The sequence below is a fragment of the Chrysemys picta genome, chromosome 10 (assembly GCF_011386835.1).
Source record: "Chrysemys picta bellii isolate R12L10 chromosome 10, ASM1138683v2, whole genome shotgun sequence".
In the NCBI taxonomy this organism is placed as follows: Eukaryota; Metazoa; Chordata; order Testudines; family Emydidae; genus Chrysemys; species Chrysemys picta.
Window position 1 is genome coordinate 27,982,498 of NC_088800.1, and position 13,104 is coordinate 27,995,601.

A 13,104-nucleotide genomic window follows, 5' to 3' on the forward strand; every position below is an offset into this window, starting at 1 on the left:
ACCTATGCATGCATCATTTAAGAACACATCCTTGCATGGATACCCCCATACAAAAATAAATTATCAATTGCAATGATGTAAATCCTCTGTCATATCACTGGTTTAGCCCCATTTCCTATTATCAATTTACGATTTCAGAAGTCTGGAATTATGAATAGAAATAAAAATATGACCTTTTAACAGACAAAGAGTATTTTTTTCCTAAAGCTGAGGGAATAATTAAACATGAATAATTTATTCCATGAATTTGGCCTCTCTGTTCATGAATTCTTTCTTATAGTAAGTAGTTTATTAATTTCTTGGATGGATTTGCTATTTGAAATGATGCACCAAACACTTTCTCTTTTGGTCTGTAGCTCATTCCTGAGAATACTTGTATTTCATATTTGAAATTTTGAAATATAGTGATCAGTGTTTGATTGGACACTTGGTGCTGTTTCTGTTACCTAGAGTATAATTCTTAGAATCAGGTTTCTTTTGTCTATCTTAGGGTCTTATAGAGAGACTATCCCTGTAGTATCCAAGTGCTTCCCAGGTAAATTAAATCTACTGCGGTCCTTAGTATGGTCCATGGAGTCTCCTACCCTTCTGCTCATAGGAAGCACCAATTGGTGTTTATGGACTTGATCTTGCAAGGTGCTGAGTGATGGGTCCTTGATCTGTCATGCTTAACATTGCCCACTGTTTTATACTATAAACCCAACAAATAACAAATAGAGGTTAGCCTTCTTGAAAGGAACGAGCCAATGTTATGTAAATCTTAAAAGACAGTAAATCATCTTGCAGGGCCTCTCATTATATTTAGTAACAGAAATCTCAGCCCAGGCATATCATGAAGAGAATAGTAACACCAGGAAAAGGTATTAGAGAAGTGACCTATGCAATTCAATGAAAGGATATATAGTCAATATATAGATTCTGCAAATCTATTACTATAGTAAGTTTGAATGCTCTTCCTTTTCACTTCTTGAGATGTACCTTACGTGTATTAAGTGTGCTTTTACGGCACGTCTACACAGCAAAGAAAAACCTGCGGCTGGTCCATGGCAGCTGATTCAGGCTTACATGGCTCAGACTATGGGGCTGTTTCATTGCTGTGTACGCTTCTGGGCTTGGGCTGCAGCCCTGCAAGCCCAAGTCGACTGGCACAGGCCAGCTGCGGATTTTTCTTTGCTGTGTAGACATACCCTCAGAGTAAGTACTGGGCAGCTGCAGTGTGTAACAGGGATCAGTTACAAAAACAGATGAAATAGTACGTAAAGCAAGAATTTCTATTGATTTTTTTTGTTCTTTTTAACCTCTACTTTAGGCATATTCAAGAGTTCATGCTACATAGATGTGCGCTGGTTTCCATTTGATGTTCAGAAGTGTAATCTGAAGTTTGGATCCTGGACCTATGGTGGATGGTCCTTGGACTTACAAATGCAAGAAGCAGATATATCTGGATACATTTCAAATGGAGAGTGGGATCTAGTAGGTAAGCTCCTTGGACCTGATTTTCATTTACACTCTGTACTTTGGGAGTGCAAAGGGGCTTTAAAGTGGATGGAAAGGTAGATCAGTATAAAAGGATTTTTGTGTAAATGATGATCAGGCCCCGTCTTTTTTTTTCAGATAGTAAAAATGTACACAGCTCAGGTAGCAAGTACCAGTACAAATGCATGCTGATCCATCAGTCCATTGTCCTAACAGATCCTTGGCAGACATATGAACCAGCATTCTTTGTAGATATCAGAAAAAAGAAGCTATATGTTAGGGTCACCAAGCCGTGGATTGGTATACGCTATGAAGGTCTGAGACAGTGGCATTTGAAATGTGGCAGAAAAAAAGATAAAAGGTGAAGAACATATGGAGAAGGTGGAGGCATTGAGAGAACTCTGATCATTGCAAGTTCATTGAAAACCTTTTTGACTCAGATTCTTTATTACCTAATTTTGGTCATGTAACAGAGAGGAGAATTGGAATTAAAGAGGAACATTTTACCTGCTGTGGGACTTCAGAGATGATACTTGGAGACTTTTGTCTAAATGTAACTTCTACATTAACATAGGTTATATGCAGATTAGCTTCTGCTTTTCTCCCTATTTTTTTTTTCTATGCAGGAGTTCCTGGAAAGAGGAGTGAGAGTTTTTATGACTGTTGTAAAGAACCTTACCCAGATGTGACATTCACAGTGACTATGAGACGTAGGACTCTGTATTATGGACTCAATCTTCTCATTCCTTGCATGCTGATATCGGCCCTTGCCCTATTAGTTTTTCTGCTTCCAGCTGACTCAGGAGAGAAGATCTCACTAGGTAAACACATTACCAAGTATTTTAAAAGTTGGCTCTATAAAAGGCTTCTGATTTCAGTGTAGCCTCAGCATGCTCAGGGGAAAAGTTTGTCTGTCTTGCTGCATTTCTATCTAATAAGTGTATGTAGGTGTTTTTAAAGCATATTTTACCGTGGTGTCTTAGTAAAGATATGAAAGAAAAGGTCATACTACTAGGTAGGGTGGAGCTAGGAGTTACATAAACAACAAAAACGTACCAGTAGCATTACAATGTTTAGCTGTATAATTCTGTATTACAAATAGGGCTACTGTTTGACACTTACGTGCTGGAGGGAAAAAATAATTTCACTGAATAAAGGTTATGTTGTAAAGAACATGTATACTGGCATTTTAGTCTGGCATTATTTTCAGTTTATATTCCTCTTACTAGTAAGTGATACATTAAGAGCCAGGAGTCACCCTTTGCATCCTTTTGAAAAAGCTGGGCTCCTTCCATTTAAATATTTTAGTGGTAAGGCTATCTTCTTTTTGTAAATTTATGGCTAAAGGTTGGATTGTGTGATGATAGTTAAGGTATGACGTAACAAATGTATTCATTTCTATTTAATGAAAATGGTTGTTCAAAAGATAGAATATAAACTGGGCAGCTCTGCACAAGTGCCCTTTTAATGTTTAGTGTATGTTTCTCTTGGATTTCAGAACAGCTTCCTTAGCCCTTGACTTCTGACTACCCTCTGTATTTTTAGGATGTGCTCTCCTGTCCTTCAGTCCCTTTCCAACTGACAGTGGTTCCCTCTGTGCCAATCTAGTCCTGAGATCCCATCCGGACAACAGCTGAGTCATATTCAGAGGGGCAGATCAGTGAGCAACAAAAATCAAAATCCGGAAATCAGTATCAGAACTGCTTAGAGCAAGCAACTCTCAGAGATCAACAGCTAATTTCAGAGAGAACATCCGTCTCTCTCCCAGAGCAATTTCTGTTTTCTGGGATTAACTACTGTACTTTTTAGCTTCATGTTTTCCAAACTTATTGATCAGTTCATCACATACTGTATCAAGTTATTGAAAGCTCAAAACAAAAGACTCCCTCGTGAACTTTTCTAAAGGGGTGATGGAACATAAAACAAGGAGTACTTTAATTTGTCATATTTTATCAAATCCCTTGGACAGTGATGCAAAGTGAACAGTGCTTTATTAGTATAGCAAGGTTTAACAAGGCCAAAAATAAATTACACCTCTACCTCTATATAACGCTGTCTTCGGGAGCCAAAAAATCTTACTGCGTTATAGGTGAAACTGCGTTATATCGAACTTGCTTTGATCCGCCGGAGTGCACAGCCCCGCCCTCCCGCGGAGCACTGCTTTACTGTGTTATATCAGAATTCATGTTATATCAGGTCGCGTTATATCGGGATAGAGGTATGTTAGATCCAGCTCCTACATTTGTACAAATGCACAAAAATTGGGACCTAATCATGAAGGCTTTTGTATTAGATTTATTAAAAGCACAGATTTAGAAAAAATTAAATCTAGTTTGGCAAGATTTCTACCCTCTAAAATGGGAATTTTTAAAGTAGTATCAAAAGAGAACAGGATTGAGTACAATCAGTAAATCAGTGTAAAGGTATGAATTGTGAGAATAAATTTCACACAGCATTTCTTCAAATCTGTTCTTTAGTGGATAGCAATTAACTGATAAGCTGCTGTCCTAATTCTGTACTTCATATTTATCTTTCAGGTATAACAGTTTTGTTGTCTCTTACCGTCTTTATGCTACTTGTGGCAGAAATTATGCCAGCAACATCAGATTCTGTGCCGTTAATAGGTAACCTTAACTTATTCGCTCTCTTTTTTTTTTAATCAGACAAGTTGGAATTAAATCACTTCAAAGCCAAAAATAAGGCGCAGTTAGAAAGTGTATGATGTGTGTGCTTACAGCAGTTGAATCAGAGATGTTTAGGTCTGATCCTGCATGGTGCAGAGCAATGATTTCAGTGGGAATCGAGGCTGCTCAGCACTTCCTTCTGGGGCAGGGGTGGGTAAACTACGGCCTGCGGGCCAGATCTGGCCCCTCAGGGCTTTGGATTCAGCCCGCGGCACCGCTGGCACCACATCCCTGTGGCCCCCAGGCGGGGGGGGGGGGGGGCAGAGGCCTCCATGCATTGGCACTGCCCCCCACAGCTCCCATTGGCCGGGAACGGGGAACCGCGGCCAATGGAAGCTTCGGGGGAGGTACCTGGAGGTGCAACAAGGGCAGTGCATGCAGAGCCCTCCGCCGCCCCCACCCCCCCAGTGGCTGCAGCGCTTCTGGGAGCGGCACGGGGCCAGGGACAGGGCAGCCATGCAGGGAGCCCCACACCCCAACTCCCTGCCGTAAACGCCCTGCCTGCACCTTGCACCCCTCCTGCACTTCAACCCCCTGCCCTGAGCCCCCTCATACACCCCGCACCCCTGCTCTGCCCCAATCCCTTGCCCTGAACCCCTTCCTGCACACCACACCTCGCACCCCAACCCCCTGCCCTGGCCCTGCATACAATTTCCCCACTCAGATGTGGCCCTCAGCCCAAAAATTTTGCCCACCCCTGTTCTGGGGGAACGTATATTGGGAGGAAGATAGGGAGCACACTATGGGGACAATGGGAATGGTTGTGGAACATGTGCTGGGATACACTGGGGGAGGACAAAGGCGCAGTGGGGGTCACATAGGGACATTTGGGTGAGAAACCACTCGGGCGTAGGAGACACTGCAGAGTGGGCAGGGTGCCCACAGGGGCTCGCTGAAGTGTTTGGTCACTGCAGACCTCCCACCTACTCAAGCCTTATAATAGTTCCCTCTCTTACTACCTTGGCATCCAATGAAGTTTGTCATAAGCAGGGTCCTCTTGTGGGGGGTTGTCTCTGGTCTGCTGGAAGATCTGGAGCATAATAAAGAAAACAAATGGGATGTCGCTGGGGATAATGCCAAAGAATTTCCTTTGGAGTATGCAGTTGTTGCATCTTGGAACACAGTAAGCGAGGGCTCTATAAAACAGCAGATTGAAATATACTCTGGAAGGGGGAGGGAATTTTCCGTTACAGTTCCTCCACATGGCAATTGATATATAAGCAGAAAACCCCAACCACTCTCTCTGATATTAACCAACTAACTAATAATGATAACAACAATAACGAAAGGGGAGATTTTCAAAGGCACTAAAAAGAGTCAGGTGCTTATGTTGTATTAAAAACTGTTAAAATTACACATGTATGTAATTAAATATGTATGGGGTTTCCTGGTCCTGTTTGCAGGGTAGGGGGCTCTGTAAGGAAGAGTCTGATATGTGTCTTATGTCAGTGGGCTAAGTGGGCTAAGTTCTGCCTCTCTTTCTTAGGGAGCAGACTGTTTTGTCGCTCTCTGGTTTTGGTTCTTGGGTGTTAGGTTCTGGATTCTAAGAAATAAAGCAGTGTTATGTTGCAACTTTACAGGATGAATATTTAATTCTTTTATCTATTTTCCCTATGTATATACTGTGAACATAACAGTTGCCAACTCCCACTGAAAAATCAGTGAGAGATGGGAGCCTGACTACTCTTTCTGCTTTTGAAAAAATCTCTCCCAAATGCATTAAAAAGTAGCGTGTGTAGAATCAGATTTGTTTTCCATTTCAACTGTGTTCCGTCAGATTAGTACCTATTTATGTAGGTGTATGCATTCACACAATAATAGATGTATGAAGCACTGCATATCACTATAATTTTACATATCTTAATTATGTGTTTATTTTTGCAGCTCAGTATTTTGCCAGCACCATGATTATTGTTGGCCTTTCTGTTGTTGTCACTGTTATTGTTCTGCAATATCACCATCATGACCCAGATGGGGGAAAAATGCCAAAGTGGGTAAGGTCTGATTCCAGTTCATTTATATCTACTTTTTCACTATATACATTTTCAGATTAGAGATGTGTCATAGTGGTAGGTGACCCATTACTTCTTGATGCCCTTCTCACCCCCCCCCCCCGAAGCTTCACAGCTGAGTAAAAATGTCCACATACGTTTCCTTTTGTGGGCCTCTCATTTTTCAGTAAGAGGGAAACACTTGCAAGAACTAAGATAGTCATCTTGTTTCTATCTTAAGAATTTCCTGTGATACAACTAAAATCCCTAGAACATGAAGTACTGTGTCCAATAAGAACACATTCATTTAATTACAGCAGCTGCTATAGATTTAAGTATTGTTTACTTGTGAACAGCTGCAGCTGTGACCATCTTTTTGAGAGGTATGTTAAGGTGGAAGCGAAAATTTTTGAGCTTTCTATGAGTTATATACTGACTTTACCATCAAGCCAGGGGACTATGTCAAGTACAAATGAAAAGTTAGTATCTCTGTCATATTCCACTCTCCCTGAAGTATAATGCCATCTTCATGAGCTAGTACTATGAATTATTGTTTTTATGTAAAGCACATGGCTGAGAACTAGAATCTTGCATAGTAACTGAATATTGATGAGATCATGCTAAGGGTATGTCTAAACCCCAGAGGCCGGGGTCTAGCTCGAGCCCGAATGTCTACACCCCAATTTTACGAACCCCAGTCAGCTGACACAGGTCAGCTGTGGTTGTTTAATTGCTGTGTGGACATACCCTATGAGTCCTGCATAGGTTGGTATTGCAAAGGGAAAGGTGCATTCTCAATTCCCATATATTTTACCTTGCATCCTGCAGCATCAGGTGAAAGGTGGAAAGTACTCTCCTTAGATTTTAGGCAGGAACGAGTGATCACTACTTCATACAGTCCCATGCCCCAGTGCCTTACAGACATTAGATATTCCCTGCCCCAAAGAGCTTACACTATAGACAGTTAGGTGGTGGCACTGGAAATTAAACTGAAAGAGAACTGGTTAAGTATCAGTCAATGCAAAAATAGAACTGATTATGTATAGACCAATGCAGTGTGAGTTAGAAAACCAAATCTTGATGACTGCATTTGCATAAATATTCCTACTGGAATCAGTTGGAATACTCATGTAAAATAAGCAAGACTTGGCACTGAAGACCTGATCAAAAGCCCATTTAAACTCAGTAGGAGTCAATAGGCTTTTGGATCAGGCCTTGGGTTAATAAAGGTGGTCTATTTTTTTAGCTGAATTACATTAGTGGGGAAAAATATAAAGACAAGGGCATGTGAAATCTGTCTTTAGCAAAAACATTTACCCTCAAAATGTCATCAGGAGTATATCTACTCTAAGTGGCATTCTAAAATCATAACAAATGGACTAAATCCAATATAAATTACATTGCAAGAGTTACATGTGGTTTGAAACAATGAAATGACGTTATGACTAGGAAAAAGAAACACTGGAATTACTTTTTGAAATCCTGATTGAGATGAATTTTGGAAGCCTGAATTTGAACTGGAGCATTCTTGGACTCATCTGTCCTTTTTGTAGGGCTGCTAGAGAACAGCAGTGCAAAAAACAATAAAATGAAACCTAGTGATTTGATTTGCAATTGGAATGAAACTAATCTTTTTTACCAAGGACTTTTCTTTTCCATCTGTGCTCTGTGGTTTATGCAGATCTGTTTTATACAGTTTGCAATCAGCTGTCATAAAAGGGTTGAGTGCAAGTATAGTAAAAACACTGTAAAATATAGCAATCCAATCCAATTAGTATGGCATATTTTTAGCAACTGCCTCCAAAAAGCACTGAAGTATTAGACTGCAATTCTTTCACTCTTATTTCTGTTTGTAACACTTATTTTATTTATTCCCTCAAGTATAAAGCAAAACTATTTCGAGTCTCATTGAAAATAATTGTTTTCTAATAAAAGGAAAGTCCATAGTTTCAATTTAAAAACAGCAAAGTTTGTCATGTCACTGCTCTGACATGAATGTGATAAAAAATCAACATTACTGAGATACCTGTCAGACCAGCTCACAGCAGTAATAATTTGACAGTTGCATATGGCCATTAGCAGCACTGCTGGGAGTGGGACAGTGGACTCAATGGCTGAGAGTGACTGTAGGACAATTATGACATCACCACTAGGCTACCAGGCAAGATCAGCAAATAGAGACCAGGGAGCACAGGGGCACTGGAACACAGTTTTTATAGTGGAAGTGCTGAGAGCCGTTTAGGCAAATTGTAATAAACCCTGTATATAATGGAAACCACTTCAAGCCAGGGCGTGTGGCAGCACCCACCGCACCTATGGGGAGCAGAGAGCACCAGGGCTCTACAATACAAATAGGTATTGATGACGATCAGTCTTTCTGTTTACAAAGATGTTTTACTTCTCAATCTTCTTCCAGACAAGAATCATCCTTCTGAACTGGTGTGCCTGGTTCCTGAGGATGAAGAGACCAGGGGAAGATAAAGTACGCCCTGCCTGTCAGCATAAGCAGCGTCGATGTAGCTTGTCAAGTGTGGATATGAACACTGTGAGTGGGCAACAAGCCAGTAATGGGAATATGCTCTATATTGGGTTCCGGGGGCTGGAAGGGGTCCATTGCACTCCGACCACTGATTCTGGGGTAATTTGTGGGAGGATGACCTGCTCGCCAACAGAAGAAGAGACTCTCCTGCACAGTGGACACCCCTCTGAAGGTGACCCAGATTTGGCTAAGATCTTGGAGGAGGTCCGATATATTGCAAACCGATTCAGAGACCAGGACGAGGAGGAAGCCATTTGCAATGAATGGAAGTTTGCAGCCTCCGTGGTAGACCGTCTCTGCTTGATGGCCTTTTCTGTCTTCACAATCATTTGTACGATCGGCATTTTAATGTCCGCACCAAACTTTGTAGAGGCTGTGTCTAAAGATTTTGCTTAATTCTGAAAAATGTCTGTGATCCTCCAAGGTATGCTATGTAGCAAATAGATGAGTACATGGTCTTTTTAAAAAAAAAAAACATGCCTTATCATGAATATATTCTTACTCAGTGACCCATCTAAAAACAGTAAAATGTCTATAGGGCTCACTCCAGCCTGTGAGATGTTGAGGGACCTTAACTCCCACTGAAGTGTGTAAATAGGGCATTCAGTTTGTAGGGTTGAGATTTGGATCAGGCCCTTAGCCAAAAAATGACACAAACGCTATAATGAGGGAACACTCCCACCAGCTTATGTTGTCAGAAGCAACTAGTGAATGTGGGGGCCCAAGCTGACCCCTGATTTTCAGAGGGCAGGTACGCAGCAATACTGAAAATCAGGCCCCTGAAAAGTGTGTCAAGTTGGGCTCCTAAAAACTGAGGCTGCCAAAATGGACACTATCAACTTTAATGGGAGCCGGCTGAGAAGCATAGATCCTAATTTTAACAGCACTAAAAGTGTGGGCTGAATTTTTAAAATACACTTCAAATGATTTGTCAAGGAATTTAATTTTGGGGCTTATACCCACTGCCTTCTCCAGCAAAGACATTCTTTGAACTGCTAAGTTTTGTTGAACCCATTTTGCTATATAGATGTCTGTCTTTTTTTTTAAAGGAAAATGCAGGATTCAAGATCTCTACATCTTCATTTGTTAAAGAGAGACTCGGGTCTTTTTTGTGATTGCTTTCCAATGTGGGAAAAATAACAATCTCTATACAAACTCAAAAACAAATGGCAAATCTAAAGCAAAACGAGCCATTTAAATGTTCAGAATTAATGTTTTGTCTGATGCATGCACAGTATTTTACATACAGCATCATCTTTCTGTTGACTTACCAATACATATTATGGAAAGAAAACTGCTTAGCTTTTTTGCTCAGTGCATTGGTTAATGCTGAAAACTCTTCTTGCTGTGCATAATCTGTAAATATTCACCAGGAAGCGTTAAATAGGAATTCCTTTTTAGAAAATCATTCTATGGGCAAAGTTTTAAGTGCACAAATAAGTAATTAGGTGCCTAACATTTAAAATTTGTACCTTTAAAATTCTCCCCATGGAATGTTAAACTTCTCAAGTGAATGTGGTGCTCAAGGAAAGTGCTAGAGACTGAAGTCCTGTGTCTACAAAACAGGTGCTGAAAAGTGTCCCTACTCTGTCCTGCCAATGTGCCTGCACTATGATCTCAGAGGATGGGGCTCTCTTTAGGCAGCAGAAGCTAGTTCAGTTCTGAGATTGCCAAGAAGGCTGCAAATTGATGCCAGTTGTGGGAGGTTTTTATTGAAGTGGATATTAGACTGCAAATCCAACTGACAGGTGTAAGAGCAATGGGATAGGAGCCACTTTTGGTTATTACGGATTTTAGCTGGATTTGAATGACAGACATTCAGTTGAAAGGTTTGGGTGAGAGCTTCATCCCCACTTTGGTCACTTGGTGCCAAATATAAACCCTGGAGTGGTGAAAGGGGCCCCTAAAAAGTCCTCTCTATAGCTGGGGGAGTATTCTTCTGGCATAGGGGGCATGCTGGCAGTGGGAGGGGTGTTGAGCCACAATACACTGCACTGTGGAGATTCCTGGCAGTGCTGCTTCCCATAGGGCAGTGCAGGGAGGTTGCTGTAATTTAGACAGGCCTGTGCATGTTGCACTCAGGGGTTTGTGGAGGCCAGGATCAGGAGGTGCAAGGTGGGGCTTAAAGCTATGTTAGCTCCCCTCCCCCTGTGCTGTGCCTCACAGTGCAGCACAGAATCCCACCTATAATATCTAGAGCTGAGCAAATAATTTATACTGATTAGTTAATTTAGTCTCTTTGGTTTTGATTTGTCCATGAGGAAATCAGTTTCTCGGATGTATTTATTCAAAATTATTCACTGAATAATTCTTGGTTTGGAGATTGCTCATCAGCAGTTCACTATGAGTATCTGAGTTTGTGTGGAAACCCAGGTCACATGGTATAATTCCCTGATTCTAGGAGTTCTGCTCTGCCAGGCTACTTTCTTGTGCAAATACTTGTGTTCAAGTTGAAAATGTCTTTAGAGATATTTATTAAACAAACTCTTAAAATGTGCTGAGTCAGCAAAAATTCCTAGTAGCCAATTCACCTGTTATCATATTCCCCGAAAGTGAGTGCAAGTACAGGATGAATCAAATTCAATTGTTTAGTTGAGTGACTATCGATGGAATATATTCTTGAGATTTGCTCATCTACTTGTAGTTCTCAAAGATCTTTACCAATACTCTGAGCTATCCATTCCCTCGAAAAAAAATTATTTCTAAACATGTTGGCTTAGAAAGCTTTGTTAATGTGACCATCTGGCTGGATGTGGACATAATTTTTGGTACCATGTAACATGGTGGTAGAAATGTTTTGTCAGACTACACTGCTTCCCATCAAATGGAATTTAGTGTTAAACAAAATGTTTTCTATTTACACTCAAAAGTTCATTGTTGAAGTAGTTGTGTAGCCAGATGGAAAGTGGATTACAATTTGACGTTGAGCTCCTATGTTACCATACTGTGTGTACACTTGGAAAAGTGGGACCTATAGTTTTCCTATGGGGCAACTCTGCCACAGGTAGCAATGGTGGAGGCCGTAGTATATCTAAATCTCAGGTGTTCTACCACTGATGTTTCACACTATTAAGAATGGTTTCAGAGTAACAGCCGTGTTAGTCTGTATCCGCAAAAAGAAGAACAGGAGTACTTGTGGCACCTTAGAGACTAATTTGTTAGTCTCTAAGGTGCCACAAGTACTCCTGTTCTTCTTTTTACTATTAAGAATAGGGCTTGACAACTTGGTGGTAAGACGCCAGCATCCTGTCTACACTAAAGCCTCCATCATCACCAACATGGAAATGCACCAATGATGAATTATGAGTCCTAATTTTCCTAGAGTGGAGACAGCCTTTTAGACAAATATTGCCATTTTATAGCAAGATGACAGCTGCCAGCAATTACAACCGTGAATTTTAATTTTGTTATGTGAAGATACTGCTTACAGTTGTAAATTTTCAGACTGCTGGGCTGAGCAAAATAGGTAAAATTTTCTTTCCAAACTGTAGGTATTATATGTATGTGTGCTAAAAGATAGTCTGATCTAAATGCGGGGGGAAGTAAACTTAAAACCCTACGCATCAAGATGGAAATTAAATACTATATACTCTATGTGTATATAATATATAGAAGATACATGTTGATAGTGATCTGTTATGATCTTACACTGTGGTGAGTGAGTTCTCTCAAGTGACTTGTCTGGCAGACACATAAAAAAGCTCACTCTAGAGCACTGATATCATGTACAATATTATTGGACAATGGACATTACTTTGTCTGTTTTTATATTGAATATGAAGCTTTTTAATATTTAAAAAATAAATTATCATTATGCCAAAAATAAATTCCAACGATAAATTAAATAGTTTTAAAGAAAGATTAAATATTTAAACAATATTTAAAATAGTAAATTATTTTATATGGGATTTAACAATACTGTGTAAAAGTTTTTTTTAAAGGATTCTTGAAATTTAGGTTGAGTAGAGCTGTGGGGTTTAATCTCAGATCACTTGTGACTGGTCCACTTTTTACTTCGTATTGAAAAATAAAGTAAACCAAAGCCCTGAGTTAGTTTCTTTTTGCTACATTATTTTTAATAAGAAACAATGTACAGCTCGCATTAGAAAGAGATGATGCATTCATTAAATATTGTTTGTTATAAAAGTAATGCGACACCTTTTTGGTCCAGTACAAATAAATATTTTAGATCAAAAGGTCTTTGATCTGTTTCTTCCTTGTATTTTGTTGATCAATACATTTACAAACCCCAAATAACTGAAATAAAGTTTCGCAGGATGATTGCAGAAGTTCAGTGGAAATTTCCTGATCGCTGTATAGTCACACTCTGCTTAGCAAACCACTTAAGTGATGCATGAACTTTGTGCTGACCTTCTGTATGGGAGTAAATATCACCATATGTTTCTTATGAGTC

General features: G+C 40.1%; 1 protein-coding gene across 1 annotated transcript in view; it reads left to right on the top strand.

Annotated features, from left to right (window-relative positions):
* Positions 1 to 12,880, top strand: part of CHRNA7 (cholinergic receptor nicotinic alpha 7 subunit) — a 95,449-nt gene extending 82,569 nt beyond the window's left edge. The window contains exons 6-11 of the mRNA XM_005284965.4: positions 1,310 to 1,477; positions 2,103 to 2,297; positions 4,014 to 4,100; positions 6,045 to 6,154; positions 8,568 to 11,768; positions 11,904 to 12,880. Of these exons, the coding sequence (XP_005285022.1) occupies positions 1,310 to 1,477; positions 2,103 to 2,297; positions 4,014 to 4,100; positions 6,045 to 6,154; positions 8,568 to 9,086 (1,079 nt within the window). The 3' untranslated portion in view covers positions 9,087 to 11,768; positions 11,904 to 12,880. The remainder of the gene's footprint in view (positions 1 to 1,309; positions 1,478 to 2,102; positions 2,298 to 4,013; positions 4,101 to 6,044; positions 6,155 to 8,567; positions 11,769 to 11,903) is intronic.
* Positions 12,881 to 13,104: the final 224 nt, after the last annotated feature.